At 33.5% G+C, this 20972-nt stretch overlaps 3 protein-coding genes across 6 annotated transcripts; 2 read left to right on the forward strand and 1 right to left on the reverse strand.

Annotated features, from left to right (window-relative positions):
- Positions 1–2182: 2182 nt before the first annotated feature.
- Positions 2183–12210, reverse strand: LOC109851745 (ankyrin repeat domain-containing protein 39-like). Of its 3 annotated transcripts, none has more exons than XM_020422121.1 (4): positions 6213–6331; positions 4799–5543; positions 3420–3546; positions 2183–2971 (listed from the first exon to the last, which is right to left on the reverse strand). In XM_020422121.1, exons 3-4 carry the CDS (start codon positions 3532–3534, stop codon positions 2418–2420), a joined length of 669 nt encoding a protein of 222 aa, XP_020277710.1. In that variant the 5' UTR covers positions 3535–3546; positions 4799–5543; positions 6213–6331; the 3' UTR covers positions 2183–2417. The 3 variants fall into 3 exon arrangements, with proteins under 3 accessions (XP_020277710.1, XP_020277711.1, XP_020277712.1); XM_020422123.1 differs by lacking the exons at positions 2183–2971; positions 3420–3546; positions 4799–5543; positions 6213–6331 and adding exons at positions 6340–6468; positions 10701–10925; positions 11188–11278; positions 11924–12210; XM_020422122.1 differs by lacking the exons at positions 4799–5543; positions 6213–6331 and adding an exon at positions 11924–12210.
- Positions 12211–13130: 920 nt separating this feature from the next.
- LOC109851747 (ras-related protein Rab-14) lies at positions 13131–17963 on the forward strand. Of its 2 annotated transcripts, none has more exons than XM_020422126.1 (7): positions 13131–13630; positions 14678–14790; positions 15247–15373; positions 15477–15594; positions 15725–15843; positions 15934–16002; positions 16171–17963. In XM_020422126.1, the coding sequence occupies exons 2-7, from the start codon at positions 14685–14687 to the stop codon at positions 16283–16285; spliced, it is 654 nt and encodes a 217-aa protein (XP_020277715.1). In that variant the 5' UTR covers positions 13131–13630; positions 14678–14684; the 3' UTR covers positions 16286–17963. The 2 variants fall into 2 exon arrangements, with proteins under 2 accessions (XP_020277715.1, XP_020277714.1); XM_020422125.1 differs by having other exon boundaries at positions 13132–13626.
- Positions 17964–18369: 406 nt separating this feature from the next.
- On the forward strand, positions 18370–20351 carry LOC109851746 (polymerase delta-interacting protein 2). The gene is made up of 6 exons (XM_020422124.1): positions 18370–18657; positions 18850–19005; positions 19111–19210; positions 19295–19636; positions 19771–19976; positions 20055–20351. Exons 1-6 carry the CDS (start codon positions 18566–18568, stop codon positions 20164–20166), a joined length of 1008 nt encoding a protein of 335 aa, XP_020277713.1. The 5' UTR covers positions 18370–18565; the 3' UTR covers positions 20167–20351.
- Positions 20352–20972: the final 621 nt, after the last annotated feature.

The raw sequence follows: 20972 nt of genomic DNA on the forward strand, positions 1-20972 counted from the left end.
CTTTTTCGCTCTTATCCTCCGCTCTTTCTCGCGTTTTTCCCTTTCTTCCCTATATATATATATATATATATTATCGCGTTCTCACTCCTTTTCTATACTATTCCTCACAATCTTACCGGCGGTGTGTGTGTTTCTATCCTTCTTCCGCGTCTCTCGCTTTAATTCTCACTGCTGCACACGCGGCGAACACACCGCGTGCGCTGTCTCTCTTTTACTTATTCGGGTATTGTGTACGTACGATGCGGCGAGGTATGTGTGTGTGTGTGTGCGTGTGTGCGCGCACGCGTGTATATCACACATGAGCAACACGATGCAAAGAGGAATAAAGAGGAAAATAGAAACTTACCGAGGAACGAACGCGACAAGACGACGACGGACAGAGAGCGCGCGCGCGCTCGCGCGCCGTCCGCTCAGATCCGTGTTTGAGTGTCGCGCGCGCGTGTGTGCACACTCTCCTCGATTAGCGCGACCCGACGTGCGTGACGTCACAGCGCGACGACGTTACATCGCCTCCTCTCTCGCTGGATTGTCAGCCGCGCGATCGGCAATCGGTGCGACGAGAGAAGCGGTTTGCGCAGCTACAAACAAACGGTTCGGCGAATCGAAGCGAATCGGGCGTGGACGAACCGCGGTGGCCGCCGCGCGAAAGAGAGAACACGGTCGTAGAGTGGAGCGGCTCGCGATACGCGGACAACTTCTTCGGACGATTACGGCGGCTCGGATTGTCCCGCAATCCCGTTTTCGTTGTGCGGTGAACAAAAATGTCGGCTGTAAACACGACGAACGACGACGCAACGGAACCGCACGTTGCCGCACGCACAAGATTAACCCGCGGTTGATACCACTCACGAGAAACGACTAAACGATTCTCCGTTGCAACGAGTTGCGCGAACGGGGTGTTTGCTGCCGCGATATAGGTGGCAGCACTGCTTATCGTAATGTATTGGGGCTCCGGCGGCTGTACGCCATGCGATCTGCGTACCGCAAACTCAACATCGACGAAAACGACCGATTACATCCGAAGCGCCGCGAGCGCGACCGATTCAATATCAAGTGCACGACCCTACGGTCGCACGTCCATCCGTCGCGCGCGGATAGACCGGGATAGACGGAACAGCGCGATAGGGGATGTACACATGTATTTCGGCAGCAAAAATGTTTTGTCAATCAAATGTTTGTTTTTTGTTGGAAGAACATTATTGAATTAAAAAAAATAAAAAATCATGAGAATTTTGTTAACTTTTACAAATTTTGATCGTTGATTATCGCTTCATTGGTCATCAATTTATTAGCTATATTACTAGGGTAATAGAGTTTGAAAAATATTTACTCGAAGTTTTTCTAAATTTGTTTTTTTAACGTTTTTTACGCGCGTGACCAGCAGCAATAACGCGAGATCTTTAAAAACACTGAAATTTATACTTTTTCTTAAGGATATAAGAGTTTAGGACCAAAGTGTCTCAAACTAGAAAAGGATCAGGTAGCTCTTTTTTGAAGACAGATCATAAATTTTCTCGTGACAAGCGACAAGGGAAAGAAAATTGAAGAAATGACCGAAACGAGCTGTTTACTTGTAAACAGCTTGTTTCGGTAGTGTCAACAAACAAGGGTCAAGTGTAAAACTGTCATCTTTTGTCATTTACTCGCAGTAGTAGGAAGTAAATATGATGTTATTAGAGAAGTAAACTTGTGTGATCTCTTAGAAAAGTAATACAAATACGTGTTGAAGTTCTCTATAAAGTATTATATCAGGAATTATTGTAGTCCCCCACACTCATCCTTATTATTACTACTACCATTATTACTCTATACGGTAACCGCGAAGAAAATTTAAATTGGGTTCAATTTTGATTATTGTTATTTCTTCCGTCGTAATCATGATTCTTTCTTATCACTGTGATACAGTAAAATCTATTCTCCCCGCCATTGTCTTTAAGCTTCGGTCGTGAAAGACAAAGGGACATAATTTTATTTCACGAAAAATGATTATGAATGTTATTCCGAAGAATCTTTTTGTCATGCAATTTTATTCATATATAAGAAAATTGAAAATTGTAACAAGATTAGAATGTCCGCTCAATTAAAAATTTTTTTATTTTGATATAAACCATTTAAATATAAAAATGATAGATTAAAAACAACTGTATAGTCATCTTTCTCGAGAGAAAAAAAAACTATAGATAATTTTTAATCAACTTATTGCAATAGGCAAGATTTTCTAAAAATGTGTTCAAAGTTCTGAATCTTGATATTTTCTGAGTGTTGATATACTTTTAAATTGTCTCAGAGATAATAAGACATTCTAAAAATGTGTTAATATAAATTTACTAAGTAGTTTTTTTTTACTGCGTTTATGTGAGAAACAAAAAACTACTATCTTTCCGTAGTTATCACCTTTCTATTTTCATATTCAGTACTTAACTCTTTGTTTCTTTACTTTCAGTGTTCTTGCTTACATTTTGTTTTTCACTTTCAGTATTTTCTTGATTATTATTCTCCCTCATAGATGATAACAGTTCTTCCCTAAAATCTGCTAGAGCTTCTTGTCCCAAATAACGATGAATTTCCTCCTCTGCTTGTTGTAACTCCTTAGGTAAACACTTTCCTTGCTCGTGATAGTCTATTAGGAGTGCGGCGATACTGGTCATGACTAGATTGATCGGAATTGCGGTCACTCGGTCTAGAGCAGTTTTGCCATCCGCATCTTTGATACAGGGATCCGCGCCGTGTTGCAGCAACATTTTAACAATTTCAAGGTGACCCTGCGCAACAGCACGGTGCAGAGGTGTCGCGCCCATACAGCGAGTGATCGCGTTCACGTTTGCGCCGTGATTTAGCAGTTCTTTACACACATGAAAATGTCCATTGCGCGCGGCATAATGTATCGGTCTGTAGCCGGAAGAGTCTATCGCATCGGGGGAAACGCCCTTATCCAACAACATCTTCACACGATCCAAGTCGCCGTCCTTTGCTGGAAAACGCACGAAGAGCCGCATGTCAACTTATACATTTTTTGGAATTTTATATCGTTCAACACGCTTTCCACAAGTTTTCAATCAAACTTGCGCAAACACGCTCAGTGTAAAACTAGTCATTTCAAAGAATTCACGTTCGTGTCTGCTGTATGTCAATTCTTCGATATGATTATTACAGAGATAGAATATAAATTATCAGCATTTATATTTGTATAAATCTGTGCAAACTATTCTGTATAGAATTTATTTCCGTAATTTTCCTATTTGCTAAACGCTAAAGGATAATGGCAGAGCCCAAAACCTAATGTGTTATTTACTTTTTACCCGCTTATCATTTACTCGGTATTGTTTTATTCCGCAAAAGTATTTCTATATTATTATTTCATTAAGTATACACATATATATATATAAAGTAACAACCCATTTTTTTTTGGTTTTATTTACCTGCTCCCCAAATTCCGCGTTCAAAGTCCATTTCGTCTAAAGTCTGGAAAACGCTCGACATGGAATTCTCCACTGCGCATTTATCACAATATTCAGAGGGAGAAGATTTCGCCATTATTTACTATATCTGAAAATAATCGTTAAGACTCCATATAACGTCTTTTGAATTACATTTATAGTTAAAAAAAAAAAACAAACAAACAAACAAACAAAGATTATTTCATCTGCAAAGAGATACTCTTGTAACAATTGTAAGATACAAAAAATGCACTTTTTATCAATATTTATTTAGTATATATTATAAACCATTGTGTACATTTAGCTATAATATGCAACGACTATTATAAAATAATGTATAATTTGTTTTTCATGTAATTATATATGTATTGACTTTATATAAATATAAAATTCTTGCCACACAGAATTAGCGCGAGCATTATAAATTATGATTAAATTGTACCAATGTTCAGACTATCAAACTACAACACTAAGTACTCTTTATCATTGCCTCGCTTAATACGATAGTGATCAATTTGTCAATAATCATGTTCACGCGTGTTGTTGTCACCGTGTTTATCCCTACCGTATTATGATGTTTGGTAACGTTGTTTAGTCTACACGAAACTTTATGGTTCTTTGATCTAATGCCGCCGTAGTTTTCGCCATAGAATAAGAGAAACTTTTTTGTCTCACTTACTCTTACAATACGTTTTTCTTTTTTTGTTTTCATGATGGTAACTGCGCGAAAACTACTGTATAAATACTTTAATTTTTTTAATCATCCTTTTTTAATTAAATTGTTCTAACACGCGTACATTAAACTACTAGTAAAATAATGATTTTTCTTTTCATAATGTAGTTTCACTTCTTAGATTAAAGATCTAGAAATTGATGTTTGCAATAAGATTGACAAACATGTTGAGACAAGTAAGAGTTAAACGCCGTAAGCAGCACATTAAATGACTCTTTCAAACTCTCTGGACTTTGATCTATCTCGATCCGGAGGACCGGATATTTTCAAACGTAATAATTCCTCTGTACAATATAATCTAACAAAAACTACATGATTAAAAAGGACACTACATGGGTGTTACATAACACTTTGCATAAAGATATTATATAAAATTTCCATGTTACAAATATAAAATTGTGTCTCTCGCAAAAATATACACAGATAGCTCAAGCTGAATAAATCAGTTTGAAACGCCTGGGATTTATTTTTGTGTCAATCTGGAACAAGAGACCTTCACGAAACTCACAGTGCTAAAACAAAGTTCATTTTTCACGTAGCGAGGTAAAGATATCACAAAAAATTGTTGTACAATTCATATTCTATAATATTTCTAAATATTGCATAAAATAATTATGTGTCAACGTACATAATTTTGTGACGAATTTTCCCGCGTATCATCCGCAATTACACAAGTGCAGAAAGTTTTTTATGCGGTTCAATCTCCGAAACTATATCTCTGGCAGTCTTATGATTATAAAATTTCACTGCGTCATTTTCAAATTCATCAAAAAGGAACAACTACTGCAGTGCACGAAATGTTACGTCTCACGTCCGCTAAAATACGAAAAGCCTCAAGTACAATTGCTCACAACAATGACTAACTTCAGAGAAGATAAAATACTATTTTTTAAACGTCTATTCTAACTAAAAGTGTATTTTTTCATATATATACGTATCATTTGATCTCGCGAGGTATATATGTGAAACAATTGAGTAACTTCGAAATAAAGCTTTTTTTTTTAAATTGGTCCACGAATTGATACATGCATATTTTTTTAATCACTGTAAAATTTCATAAAGACAACACTCTGTCAGACATAATTTTAGAAACATTCAAAATTTGTGATATAAAAAAGTTAATGAAAAAAAGATAACAGAGTCTGAATTTCTTATCGAGTCATCATTAAGCTAAGTGCATTAAAGCTTGATTGCACAAGAAACATTGTATTCATAATTTATAAGTGTTTAAATAGTACACTTGTGAAATATCAGGTCTGTTTTGTAATATTAATTTTCCCGCTGCAATGTCCAAAGTATCTCCGCCTCTCCGGTACTACAAATAACTCGATATCCAAGCTCTGCTAAAGCGTTTATGACGGAGAATGGCGATCCTGAAATCAATTTTTGCAACGTAAGTTTTTTAGAACGTAAAGACATTTTATTACTTTGATAAAAACTGATTTTGTTTAACAACCAAGTCACTATACTGCAAAATATACATCTTATATCGTTGATTTTCTCAGTGATACAGTAGTGACCACTTATAGATCAATAATTCATATAATTACTGATTCATAAGCGGTCAGTGAAATTGGTATTTTTGACCGCGCAGAAAACGACAAGGAGATAACGTGTGTATCAGCAGAAAGTGAGAATGACACAGTGTGCTAAAGAGAATAGTTTACGACAAATTCTAACTAAACCTTTTATAAATTCAAAGCGATTGGATTGCAAGAAACGGTTCGCAAGAAACTCAACATTCGAATCACGACCGAAAATTTTCTAAGTCTTGAACGACAACAACTGTTTGAATTTCAAGTAGTTCTGATTAGCGTTCTGGGCAGTTCTCGACGAGTTTTGACAAAAACTTACAATTCGAAGCGATCGAATGAATAGGTAGAATAGTTTATATTGTTTTTTGTAAAAAAAACAATATGTTGATAACTGAACAATGAAAGCAATGGTAAAAAATTATCCTAATTTACTGACTCGTAAGCGATCACAGAACCATCTATAAGTTGTCACTACTGTATTTAGAAAAGTGAGAGAGAGATTGGGACCTTTGAGCATAATTCCATTCACGACATTCGGGCTACTGGCGGACAATGGGAACCGGCTACGTAGAGCCGATCCCTCAGTAGGCGGCAGACCAAACACCGAGCAATCAGATGCAAACGGGGACGCTTTTACACCGATGTAATAGAAAGTGTCCTCGTCCTCGTCGGCGGCGTCAAGCTTTTTGGACGTTGCGTCGGGCGTGGTTGTCTTTGCCATTGTCGCGCTAAAAGTATTGTTATACCTCGTTGTGCTTTACTTCTAGAAGAAAAGCAAACGTGACGGACGTGAGTGATTGGAGCCGTTTATCTTGAAAGTGGGTGCTACAAGTCACACTTCAAGCAGTCAAACGTTCAAACAATTTCTTTGCAACATTTATTTATAATCGATAAAAAAAATAAACAATTGGAAAAAAATAATCTCTAATCACATACAAAGTAAAATGTACGAAGTGCTTTTGACACAAGAAATTTGTAAAAGTTTTTATTTTTGTTACGTGATTTTTTTTCGCGAGAGTATCCAGAGAATGGAATTTCTTTTCGTAAATTCTCATTACGTAAAGTATAAAATATAGTTAAAAATATATATATATAGGCCACTTTCAGGATAAATAACACATTTCTCTGTGGATTGAATGAAACACCGAAGCTTGTATGTTGACATATTTCCAATAGAAAATTTGTAAAGTGTAAGGAATTGAAAGACAGGTATGTGTACGATAACGAAAAATGATTTTTTCACGTTTTACCAAACCACCAAGCACTTGAAGAAATAAAGTTAAATACTTTTAACAGTATTAACTCTCCCTCTCTCTATAGATAAACAATTTTGCAAATTAACTTTGTATATAAAGCAAATACAAATACATACAGAAATAATAAATTTTTTCTATTGTCGACTTATCACATATATAAAAGCTCACATGTCTACGCAAATAATTAAATTGACTGTGGAATTTCAATGAAATTTCATTGAAAACATGTTTTTTTGATGGTGCATGAAATTCTGAGTGAGAAAGTTGTCACCAAAGTTAGTGCTTACAATTGGTGAATATTGAAGTGTATGCTTGTAATTTAAACACATATGTCAACTTGATTAGCAGTCTCTATATATGCAACTGTAATGCAATTTTGCATTCTAATTCAAACAATGCAAAAATATTTTAACGAACTTAACTTGCGCATATAAAAAGCACGTGAAGAAACATTCTGAGCGAAATAAAATTTCAGGTTAAATAAACGAATAATTTTCAATATAAAAATATAACGTCGTTTTAAATTAATAATTGTGCAAAAAAAAATTATTAAACATACGTCTTTGCAAAGATAAGAGTAACAAGTCTTGTCTAACATGAAAATTGATAATAACTTCAAAGTTGAAATAAAAACAAATAACTCGGAAGTTTTAAATAGAAAAAAAAAAAAAAAATCTAACATAAATGCGCGTGCATATCATTACGTACGTTTGAAAGATTGATTATAAGAAATTATGAAAGTGCAAATATTTAATATATTCGTTGATTTAAGTTTTTATCTCTTCAGATAGCCAAAAGTACCTACACGGAGAAAACTGTTATGGTTGCTAGAATCACATTATCTATGGTTAGAACAGCAATTGATATGAGTTCAAGTTAAATAGATATTACATCAAAAGTTGCTGTTGACATAAGCTCATTTATACAGTTCGCACAGCCATATTTAAATGATACGTAATATTCAATTAGTATATTCGCATATATTGTTGCCTCAACCAAAAGAATATGATACTTCTCTATTATGATTTGTAGAACAAATACTACGGTTGAGGGATCCATACGGTTTTTTTACGCGATACATTTGAGTGACATGCGCAGTAATGTTTTTGAATGTTTCGCTAGAACACGCAGGAACAGGCAGCGTATTTCTTCGCGCGATGCGTGCGCTGCTTGTCGCGGTAAAGCAAATCTTTTCTTGCTTATTGATAAGCAAGCCGGTGGAGTGTGATTGTGTAAAAATAAGTGATTTAGTAAAAATATGGAGACATTTTTAAAAAATATTGGCTTTCAACAATTTATTCCTATCTTTAAAGGTAAGTTTATATAAACTTGATAAGTTTTAAGGTTATAATTATTAATCTTATTATATTAGGTGCTTTCCAGCTACGTACACAGGCGACACTATGTAACACAGTGTCTATTAATGTGAAAAAGAGTGTATCAGTGTGTCTCATTTACACTAGTGGACATTATGTTACACAGTGTCGCCTGTGTACGTAGCTGGAAAGCACCTAATATAATAAGATTAATAATTATAACCTTAAAACTTATCAAGTTTATATAAACTTACCTTTACTACATATATGTACTACATTTATATATATATATATATATGTACTATAATTAATGAGAAATAAATTTACTAATATTATATTTTTTCTTTGTATATTAATTTCTTATAAATCATTAAGAAGAAAGTAGATTTTTCATTATTTTTATCAATAATGCATTTGATAATACATCTGCAAGAATTTGAAACTGCATTGTATTAAAATTATTGTATTATCAATGCCGTATGGTTATAGTATCCATAACGACTATCCTCATTAATGTTGGATCAACCATACAAGTCATTTCCATAGAACTATGGTTTCTACAACCATAGTGTACGCATGGGCGAAAAATAACATTACTATTTTGTTGGGGCAACTATATTTCCTGAAGTGATATCCATAGTGTTTTCTCCGTGTAGAAATAAAAATAGTGAACTCATAGTGAATGCGAAAAATACGAAATATCTCTTTTGCATCAAAATGCACATAAATATATCAAACACACATATGATTAAGATATATAAATTATTTCTATACTTTTTTGTTATAAAAACGTAAATATGGTTATGATACTTTTTTGCTAGAAACTCTTTCGTTTCACTAAACATAAAAAAATATTTATCATTTTGTCTCATATACAATACAAATGTATTATGTATATATATTTTTTAAATTAACTCGGAATTTCATACACATCAGAATAAAAATTACTACATACTTAGAAAAGCGCAGTTCAAACAAATACAGAAAACAAGTTGTTACATATGTCTAAAATAAAAACTTGCGAAAAAAAACTATTTATTTTCTATTGTTAAATTATTTTATATGTACGAAAATATTTTACGTATCGTTATATCGTAAATATAATTTGTAATCAATTCTATTATATACAAAATCACAATCGTTCACGATGTATTCTGTTTTGCTAAAAGTTTCTCGCGTTTCTCTCTTAAATATCCATCATAAGAATCTCATGTGTCCATCGAATTTCGTTCTGAATTTTGTCTCTCTCATATTCCCGTTGCAATCTCTCTAGTTCAAGAGTCTTACGACGCAACTCTAGCTGAGCTGCTTTTCGTATCGCACGTTTCTCGCACAACTGTTCCTGAAGCATTTTATTCTGCAACAAATAACCAACTGCAGAGAGAAAAGACGCGCGTTGCACACGCCTCCGTGGGAAGTGTGCTTTTCTTTGATGAACCAAGCTCGTTCGTTCTGAAGATCTGTCTACAGAAGTGCGACAAGAAAATTTGCTTTATAATTTCTCATAAAATATTTTTGCGTAATTCGAATAAATTTTAATACGTATTTATTAACATACGAACACTATACTAATCAAATTACTCTGCCCTGTTTCTTCACCATTTTTGAATGTTTTTTTCCTAACTTTAGTTCCTTGTTTATACTGAAATGTTTATACTGAAGTTTTTCACAGAAATTTATTTTTGTAATATATTAAATTAACATTTCCGCTATTTACGTTTGCGAACAAAGTTTTTCGAAGTTTAAATGGAGGAGAGTCAAGGCATAACCTCAAAAAACTACACATTTGTCGTATTTATTTATCACGCAATTATTTCACACTTTTTGTATAATTAGCATAGCAAAAATATAACAATTTTACATAAAATAGAACTTTTGAAATTATTGAAAATGTTTCAGTTTAAACAAATATGCGCACACTGTCGTCTTATAAGGCCCGTTCTAAACACAAATTATAGGATGTTGCTACTTATGTCGCAACAGACATCGACATATGTACCAACGACACCTAACGGCACATACAATTTACATATATATTATAGAAAATTGTATCTACACAGCAATAATGCATATAAATTATAGTCTGCATAATTGTAATGTTATATTGTTAAAAAGTAATTCAAAACTTGTGCCTTTAAAAAAAATTATTCTCCTTTATATAAGAAGTATTTTAGCATTTTGTTTCAACTATAAATATATTAATGTTTAACGTTACACAAAACACACACACTTTGTAACAACTTGTTTTCATTGTGCATAAAAGATTATTCAATCAAATTTCTTCCAATCTTTAAATTAATCTAGATATTTTTGTTTTAGAAGCATTAGCGTGATTGATGTATCATCAATGTTAGGACAGTGACATAACATGTGACATAGTGACGATGATTTCAAAGTTGTGGTACACTAATTTGCAACCATACCAGCTTTTATAACAGTTTCAGGTTCGGGTTCTGAGAAATCTTTTCTCATAGTCCACATATATTCATTATAATCTTGCTTAACGCTAGTACTGGAAGATGCAACGACTTTGTAACCAAGCACCTCTAAGGCTGTCAATATTACACAAGGATGTTGTAAATATACTATCGTTGAGTCGTCACAATATCCTCCAGAGGAGAAGCGACTCAGCTGTTCTATATCAGCAGCTATAACATAATTTACCATTATTTGTATCTAAAATTTTTTTACAACTACAAAATATCCTTAATTGGAATGTTATTTACTTTTTGAACCAGTAATTATCAATTATATTACATCTGCTGTTAACAAAAGAATGAGAATAGTCTTCACAAAGAAATAATTGCTAAATATTCTTTAACTATTTTGTTGTTTGTTTTTTTTTATTTAATTATTGCAGAATTCGAAGAAACAAAAGTTATGTGGGCAAGTATGGGGAGAAGTTCATACCTTTAAGCCCTGATACTAAAACTCTCCAAGGATATTTATGACCATATGAGGCTAGGTTACCACGTACTAGAATGTATGGCATCTGTAATAGCTAAAACAATCTATAATAGACAATGCATTTTTTGGGTCACAGATATTTTTTGTTTAATAGGTCCAGAGAGTTTCAATAGCTTGTCATGTTGTATGAAAAAACATCTTTGCACTCCTTATAAAACTAACAACATCACAATCATGTTTATCAATCAATATTACGTATTCAACAAATTATAATTTAATATCAAATACTGCTGTAAACTCTGATATAGATTCATAGAGATAAGAATTTGAAATTTTAATACTAATGCCAATTTAGAAATGATTATACATCTTTGTGGAATTTCCTTATCATATTACAAACACAATTCATTTGCTCCGATTCCTCTAATCAAATTTAAATATTACCATTGCAGTTATGAAGAGTCTATAAAAATTCTTAAACATTCTCTCTGAAATAATCAGAAAGTATAAAAATTGTTTTTTTTTTTTTTTTTAAATCCATTTGACTTTCTAGAGTTTCGTAATACTACTTACAATAAAGTTAGACAAACCGCATGCGTTACACTTGAGATGAAAAATCGAACAGAAAGGAGAATGACGTAAAACTTGAAGACAGTAAGTCAGACATGTACACGTGTTTGTTGTATGTTGACATTTGCATGACTTCTTTCAACTCTATTTGTACACATAAATATCTTACCTAAACACCTGAGAAGGGCTGCGTCAAAAATTCCAAGAAACTTAGCGGGTTTCAGCTACGATTTAGATAGCACGTATATATCAATAAAGCTACTTTGATTATTCACTATTCCTTCCGTATATTAATCTTTGATCTCCGAATATACATACATATATATATATATATATATATTAATGGATATAACTCTCTCAAGCCTCTAATCCGCGTCCCCCCAATAATACGGTATCTTAATTTATAAGCAAGGACACTTCACAGAGAAGTACGCAGTAAATGTATCGGAGTATTGGGCAAATACGTCCATAAACTACAAAATATGTAGAATAGGTACAAAAGACGAGTCACAATGCGTAAAGGCCCATTTCTAGGAAACACAGAGTTGAGTCGTAGAATTGATTGATCGCATTGGTCAAATCAATGGCCAATCGACCACCATGATTGGTTATTTCTGTGAGACTAAAGACATAGAAAGACCTTTACAAGTTGTACGAGTACGTTAAAGCAGAGAGAAAACTGAGAGCGGCCAAACCCATAAAAAAATGTGTAATCATTTTTCGGACTCCTAACCTAGCGCATGTCCACGGGTACATGGTAATGTCAGAGAAAAGCCTGAGAGCGGCCACGGCCACAAGAGTTTCTACAACTTTTCGTGGTCATGGTTCTAAAGTACTTAAAGGACTTTCTACAATAAGATATTAGTAATAAATCAGAAGTCAGATGCAAGAAAGTAACTAATCACAATCGATTATTCTTCTGTGATTTGTCTGTGATTGGTCAATTTCTTCCTTCTGACTTCTGATTTATTACTAATATCTTATTGTAAAAGGCCCTATATGGTTTGGTTTGATGCAAAACTGGCTTAGTGGATCGAAAAAAAAGGTCCTATATTCTTGCTCAGCCATGAAAAACTGAATATCATGATTAGCAACTACACTGAAATTTGAAGTTGGAGATTCGAGATCCGAGAGCTGAAATTTGAGATTGGAGACGAGAGATCTAAGAGTTGAGAAACGACTTTGACTTTGGACCTATGATTTCGGACCTTGAACCTGTGAACACTGTTGTGAACGTTTGGCTAATCGAAAATCGATACGTGTCAAAAGAAATCGATTCGTGCCAGAATCGAACGATTCAATAAAATCGATTCTTTGGATAATCGATTAAGAATTGATCATGCCTAGCACTACGTGATGCACCAATCGCTCTTCGCGCATATTCAATCGCGTCATGAATGAATGATCGTTTTTCGTTGTTCTGCCCCTTCTGTTTTGACCTGTTTTTTGACACGCCACTGAGGTCCATGGAAATTTGGCGTGGCCGCTTTTTCCCGAGGATATTTTTTTGCTAAACTTGTGGATTCGATCTCGGCGACAAACGCAACCAACGCACGAAACGCTAGACGTAGCAAAGTTGCAGCGTTGCAGCGAGAGTGGCGCGCGCGGTCGAGCCGAACGTTGGCGAGTGACAGGTGGTTTGACGTTTGCCCGCCGCCATCGTCGTCAGCACGGCCTGCCATATTGCGCGTGATAATCGGAGGAGTAAGCGAGATTTGCATCGACGTTCGTGCGAACTCGATGACACAGTGAATCGAGCTTACAGATCGAGAACGAGCGCGCGGACAACGCCAACGCCTCTCTGCGATTCCAGTTCGAGTAGCAGTAGCGACCAGTTTAAGATTCCTGTGCACGACGCCGATCTACGAGCGTGTGAGTACGTGTACATAATTCTCCGCATTGTTGACATCCGAGACGTTCTGCTGGTGGACGGCGCGCGTTATCGTTGGTACCAAGTCCGGTGTTTCGACAGCGCGGACAACGCGTCTGTTCTTCGCATGTGGAAGTTTTTTTTCGTCCTCCCACCAATTGCTCAAGTACAATTGGTTGTTCGTCATCAGTCGTGGAAACTGTACTAATTGGACGTAACGTAATTATGGGAGTGAGCAGTGTGGGTGTATTGTTTATTGGACGCTACTGCGGATGATCCATCATCTGCAGGGCTCGGGAAAAAAAGCACTGTTACAATGCACATGTTTCTTGTCTTGCTCTCGGTGTCAGATTAGCCGTAATCTGCGTCGGGTCTTTTTGTTTTTTGTTTCTTGAATATCATGATTTCGTTATCATTGAATTTGCGAACAACTGATGAGAATTATCTATCAGACACTTCATGAATTATTCATAGTATGTTGTAAACATCATTTCCGTACGAGAACTGGTTAACAGGCATCTAAATGTAGAGTTCTTATCATAATAATTCATTGATGATTATTATATGAAAGGTGCCATTATTGTGGAAATGTCAACATATTTTTTTCTTTTTAAAGAAATATAATAGTTCGCTTCTCAGATTGATTGTTTTTTTTTTTTTTTTAATTACTCTATTTAAAATAATAAAACTATATAATTTTCAAGTGTTTAATTTGTTTTAAGTTTGTAATTTGATTTAATGGAAGTGTATGTTGTGATAACAATAAAGAGAGATGATCATTGACATTTATTTTAACAGATTCTCACCTGTGTTGTACTCTTATGACTCATGCAACTATTATCTCATATTGAATGAAACAAAGAGTGTGTATTTTTCCAAGTATGATTAGCATATCAGATATTTTATTGTTATTAAGCTTGGAAACAATCAAATTGCAACAATAAAAAAATATTGTGTGATTCTCAGTAAAATAAACCTATTACCTTTACTATCTGTATGATATTCATTAATACTAGGAAATGTAATTCTATTTTTCCAAAATTGTATTTGCAGGTTCAAAATGTCGACAGGTCCATATAATTATTCCTATATTTTTAAATATATCATCATAGGAGATATGGGAGTAGGCAAGTCATGCTTGCTTCATCAATTTACAGAAAAAAAGTGTGAGTAATAAAATATTTATACACACTTTGTATAAAATCATGTATGAGAATTTTTGTTGTAATCAATCTTTTTTACAATTTATTGTTTGAGTCATTTTCTCATGACACAGTTTTGAAAAGACTATGTTGTAATCAAGTAATTATATGATCATGCATACCAATACATGTTGTGTACATGTGCATGAGATAGTAGATAACATATATTTAACAGTAGTGATAATTGCAGTTTGGAACTTTTCTGTTTAAAAAACTGACTTCTGTAAAAAGAAATTCTTGAATTATTGTATACTATAAAAATTACTATTATAAGGATTTGGTTTTAATTGAACAATATGTAAAACTTATTTAAATGTATTTAAAGACTTAAGATATTTTATATATTTTGTGACTATATGTTTGTCATGTATTTATTTAAAAACTTAAAGAATAAGCTCTAAAAAGTTTTTGTAAATTTAGTTATGGCGGATTGTCCACATACCATTGGTGTAGAATTTGGGACTAGAATTATTGAAGTAGCTGGACAAAAGATAAAACTGCAAATATGGGACACTGCTGGACAAGAACGATTTAGAGCAGTTACCAGGTAATTATCTTTTACAAAAAATCTTTTATAAAATGTAAAATTACATGGTATACTTTAGAATAGTAATGCCTTACATTGTACAAATAGAAGCATGTTTTCTTAGATCATATTATCGGGGTGCGGCTGGAGCTTTAATGGTATATGATATTACACGACGTTCAACTTACAATCACCTCAGTAGCTGGCTGACAGACACGAGAAATTTGACAAATCCGAGCACTGTATGTAACATTAAATTACATACAAAATGTCTTTCTGTAATTTTATATTTGGGAGTAATAAAGAGAGAAAATTGCTTTTTTATAAACAATCAAGTAATAAAAAGGAAATGTATCAATTCTCTTGTTACAGGTAATATTCTTAATTGGTAATAAGAGTGATCTCGAAGGACAACGTGATGTTACTTATGAAGAAGCGAAACATTTTGCTGACGAAAATGGTTTAATGTTCGTTGAAGCGAGCGCAAAGACGTTAGTATTTAATAATTTAAACTATACTTTTTCTCATATGTAATTATAAATTAATTATAAATATAATATGTGGTTTAATTTTTCAATCAGAGGCCATAATGTAGAAGAAGCTTTCTTGGAAACAGCAAAGAAAATATTCCAGAGTATACAAGACGGAAGGTGAGTTGAGCAATATAATTAATGATTTAAAATATTTTATCTATAATTTTTGTTGAGTTAAAAAAGGCGAATTTTACCAAGACGAAATTAATATTTATGTAAATAATTGATAATAATTTATAAATTAATTAACTTGTGTATTTATAAATTAATTAACTTCTTTTGTAGATTGGACCTAAATGCGGCAGAATCTGGTGTGCAACATAATCCCAGTCAACCAGGTCGCACAAGTCTTGGAGTGACTAATGAACAGCAAGGAGCAAAGGACTCTTGCTCTTGTTAGGTCTTATTTGTTTGTATATAGATATATTAATTGATCAATACCACTATTAATGCATATATAATTTGTACTAAGTGTAGCTGGCAGATTATCTTGTAGCCTGTATCCTCCCTTTGATAAGCAGTCTACTTAAAAACCAAAAAAAAAAAAAAAAGAAAGAAAGAAAGAAAAAAATCTGAATATGGAACATGTTCACGATATTTTTTTTAAATAGCGTCGATCTACAATAATACAAATGTTATAAATTTACGACACGATGTAGAAACGTTTCGCAAATGTGAGAAATAACTCCAATAACGCTACTAGTTTTTTGACGCGGCAACGGTCTCGATCGAAATCGATTAATAAACCTGCTTTTTTGTATATTTACTGCAACTTACTACATACTATTTATATATTACGTGCATTTTGTTGTGAAGCAGCGAGCCTATTCTGTAACTTTCAACGCATGCGTTACAGGCATGACGTGCATGTGTTGCAAATCTGCACAGATAAAATTATGTATTACAAATAGCAGCGCAACGATGATTAAAGATATTGCTGAAATGTCGTTTATAAGTTACAGAATAAGGAGCACAGATATACGTGACGGAAGATAATTCGTCTAGAAAACACGTATAATAATAGAGATTATTATACATGTTCGTAGAATCAATCTTCCTCGTATGTTTCAACAATAAGTTGCTTTTGAAATGACTGAACAGCGAATATAATTAGTTCACATCCATCTTGGGAGGATTATACGTTTGTTGTAATATGTGCAAATTTTTGCTTTAAGGAATTTAATCAATGAAAAATAACTGAATTATGAGCAGTCAGATTTTTCAATCACTTTTTAAATCTTTGCATGATAGGATATGCACATTCAAGTGCAAATTTCGAAAATAAAAAGAAAGAGAAAGAGAAAGATTTCAGTTACCGTTGAAACTAATTATAAACGAAGAGAGAATGTAGGGATCAATTCTTTTTATTAATATTTAAAAGATTATATATCTATTCTTGATGAAAAACGTAAATGAATATATAAACATATATGTACACATACACAAGGTAATACTAAAATTTGACATGTTCTTCTTTTAGTAATAAATTAAAATGGTGCATACTTTTTCTTGTTTGCTTTAATTAGTTGTTTAAAATTTATCTTTAATTTATACGAGAGTATCACGTTACGTATGTGTAAAATAATGTAGTTTAAGTATGTTTGTAACATCACACGCGGTTTAGCATTCCTTTTTTTTTACACATTTCTTTCATGTATTAAGCGGATTTGACATAAAAATGCTTGTTGCGAATTGAGAAGTAGAATTAACAAATGTTTGTTATTTTTCAATTCTGCCTGCAATATTGAGGCCTCATTCGAACTAAATGTTGATATATATATATATTTATTATACATATATATATATATGTATATATATATATATATATATATATCGGTGCGGCTTCACACAGAAAGTTGTATAAGCTCTATCTAGATACGATTTGATGGTGTAAAAGTAAGACGATGTTGAATGCAGAAAAATGAGAGACACAAGAAAATTGCGCGAAAAAACCTCGCAACGAAGATAATGATTTTAACATTCTCTTTGCTTTTGTGTGACGTTTTGTGTAAACAATTTATATTATTAATGTGAGAAAATGCGAAGATTCGCCTGGAATAAATAAATGCAAAAATCAATGTTTTATTGTGTAGCGAGATTGTCTCGAAATGGGCGATGAAATCATTTAGAAAAAATTTCGCACAATCCAAAGACTTTATCTTCCTGAGTGCATCGTTTTGCGTTTTTAATCATTTTAATTTGGCAATTTGTTTCAGCAGAATTTGTTCAGAGTATAAATGCTTTATTACAGCGTGGCATGTACTTCCACTTTCTTTCGCGAGAAATTGAAGATTTTAAAACATTGAGAACAAACGAATGATTTAATCGCACAGTGTTTTTACCGCGGTTTGTTATTTCTTATCTTGTAATTTATTTCCGCGGGATACCGCGGTATCCTCTTGAATTCGATTTTTTGACACGATGTCGATAACGAGCGACACTAGCGCGCTAAACTAAAAACAGGAGTGTGTGTAACTGAAAGTTATATGATCGCCATTTGCGCGCTTGTCATTCAAGGTCAGTAAAATAAACATAACCTCCAGTGACTATTGCGACTGAAATGGTCGCTTAAAATCAGTCGAGATGTCAACACGGCTGCGACAGTCGTTTACATTGTGCCATTCAACGACATAAATTCTTCCGAATACGTCAAACATCAAATAACAATTTTTGTGCCACTATGGAACTTATGCGGAACCTCGTCGGCTATAATTTGAAACGATCTCTCCTGAAAGTGTCTGCAACACGTTTGCAACACGCGCGATACATCAGGTACCGGGTAACAAAGATCAGATTTTGTATATCGAACATTATTTGCAATTAAAAACATAGAGAAAATTTAGTTGTAAAGAAGATTCTCATTTGTCAATTTTTTCTGTCTGCATTCTTTTTATTAAAATATGCATGACCTCTCAAAATCTAAGTAATCTAAAGTATGTGATACTGTATACAATTATTTTATAGATTAGCAGAAGTTGGTAAATTGGAAACACCAAAGCTGCAAGGAAAGTATGAAACAGGCCAGTTAATTTTGCACAGAGTTTTTGGCTACAGAGGTGTAATTCTATTCCCATGGCTAGCAAAGGTTTATGACAGAGATATATCTAATAAAAAAAATGAGTATGTATGAGTGGCTTTTTAGTTCTGTAAAGATATATTTAAATTTGTTATATAGACAAGTGCATTGTGTAGTTGTTATATAAATAACTTGCTTATATTGCACAGAAAAAGCAGCAATTTTAACAGTGCTGGTGAGAAAGAAGTAAAAGGCATAACACATACATTTTATCAAGTATTGATTGATCAACGAGATTGTCCTTATATAGTAAGTAAATTATTTTAGTATAAAAATTTTTGTTATTTATATAGATCGTTATTTACTTGTTTCCACGCAATCATTTTTACATAGCGTGCCCAAACAGAAGCAGTGACTTTTCTGGGCAATCATGAAAGTAGTCGTAGCTTATACGCTATCCCAGGATTAGATTATGTTGCCCATGAAGATGTATTGCCATATAGTACAAATGAGAAAGCGGCATTGCAACATGAACTGTTCGATAAATTTTTGACCTATCACCCAGATAAAGAACCTTGTTTTGTTGCACAAGAGACTCTTCGAGCATGGCAGAAAAAAAATCATCCGTGGCTCGAACTGTCGGATGTACATAAAGAAACGACTGAAAATATTCGCGTTACTGTTATACCATTTTACATGGGTTGCAGGGAAAGCCAAACTACTTCTGTATATTGGGTGAGTTAATAGAAGATAGTTATATATCGATCTTACATGGTCAATAATACTGTCTGTATTAACAAATATATATTTTTTGACTGTGTAAGATCCATATTAGACTTCATTATACTAATATTATTTAGTGTATGTAGTGGCGCTATTGTATCAGACTAGAAAACTTGGGTGAATTAAGTGTGCAATTGCGCGAAAGACATTGGAGAATATTCAGTCTGTCAGGTACATTGGAAACTGTAAGAGGAAGAGGTGTGGTAGGTCAAGAACCTGTACTGTCAAAAGCTTTACCTGCTTTTCAATATAGCAGTCACGTGAGTCTGCAAGCTCCTAGTGGTCACATGTGGTAAGTAAGATTATGCTTCTTATTGAAAGTCATCAATTCATTTAATTATTTATATAACGATTTTGTATATTTTATTAGGGGAACGTTCAGGATGGAAAGAGAAGATGGTTATGCATTTGATTGTAGGATACCACCTTTTTCGTTGGAATCTAAAGCGGAAGAACCGTCTACGCCCAATGTAGAAATTTAGCTCAAAGAACAGAATAATATTTCTAAGATGACATTAGATCTAATCATGTAACAATTATTAGATGATACATTTTAAGTATCTATGACAAAGAGACAAAGTTGAGTGCTTGATTTTAAGTGTGCATTTTGTGATAACTTTTGAAATCAATCTTCTTGAAATAGTTAATAAAATTATAGATAAATATATATATACGTATCCATATGTATACATTATGTATATTTTCTCGAAAATCTATTATACCTTTTCGTATGAAGAGCAAGATAGCCATAAAGCCATAAAGTTAATTTTTTTCTTTTTTTTTTCGTGAAAGTGCATAGTTGCTTTTTCACATCGAGGCAACTCTCTGACATACAAAAACAAAAAGAATTCTTACTATATAGCATTTTTTAATTTGAAACATTCATGTTTTGTGACTGCTTTATCTTGTAGCACTTCTCGGGCGTAGTCAAGTCAACGTACATTACGTACATTATGTACTATTCGTACACACGGCGTCAAAAATTCGCGGAGTAGGCGCGGGGATCGGAGGGCAAGCAGGGGGGTTGCTCGTAGCGCCAACGGGCGCCGTACGAACTAAGTAGTAGTCCACAACTACGTCGTGTTGATAATGTAACTATTCTTCTTTATTATTTTCTTCTCAAAACGTAAAACTATTGGCCATTTGCTAAATACTAACGTTGACAAGTAACATGTATATAAATATATGTGTGTAAGTGTGTATTAAATGAAACTATAATGTCTTTGGTATATGGGAGAAACGTATATTGTAAAAGTCTCGTTTAAAAAATTATATAATATTATATGTA

The sequence above is a fragment of the Pseudomyrmex gracilis genome, unplaced genomic scaffold, assembly GCF_002006095.1.
Source record: "Pseudomyrmex gracilis isolate BER0280 unplaced genomic scaffold, ASM200609v1 scaffold_20, whole genome shotgun sequence".
NCBI classification, from domain to species: domain Eukaryota; kingdom Metazoa; phylum Arthropoda; class Insecta; order Hymenoptera; family Formicidae; genus Pseudomyrmex; species Pseudomyrmex gracilis.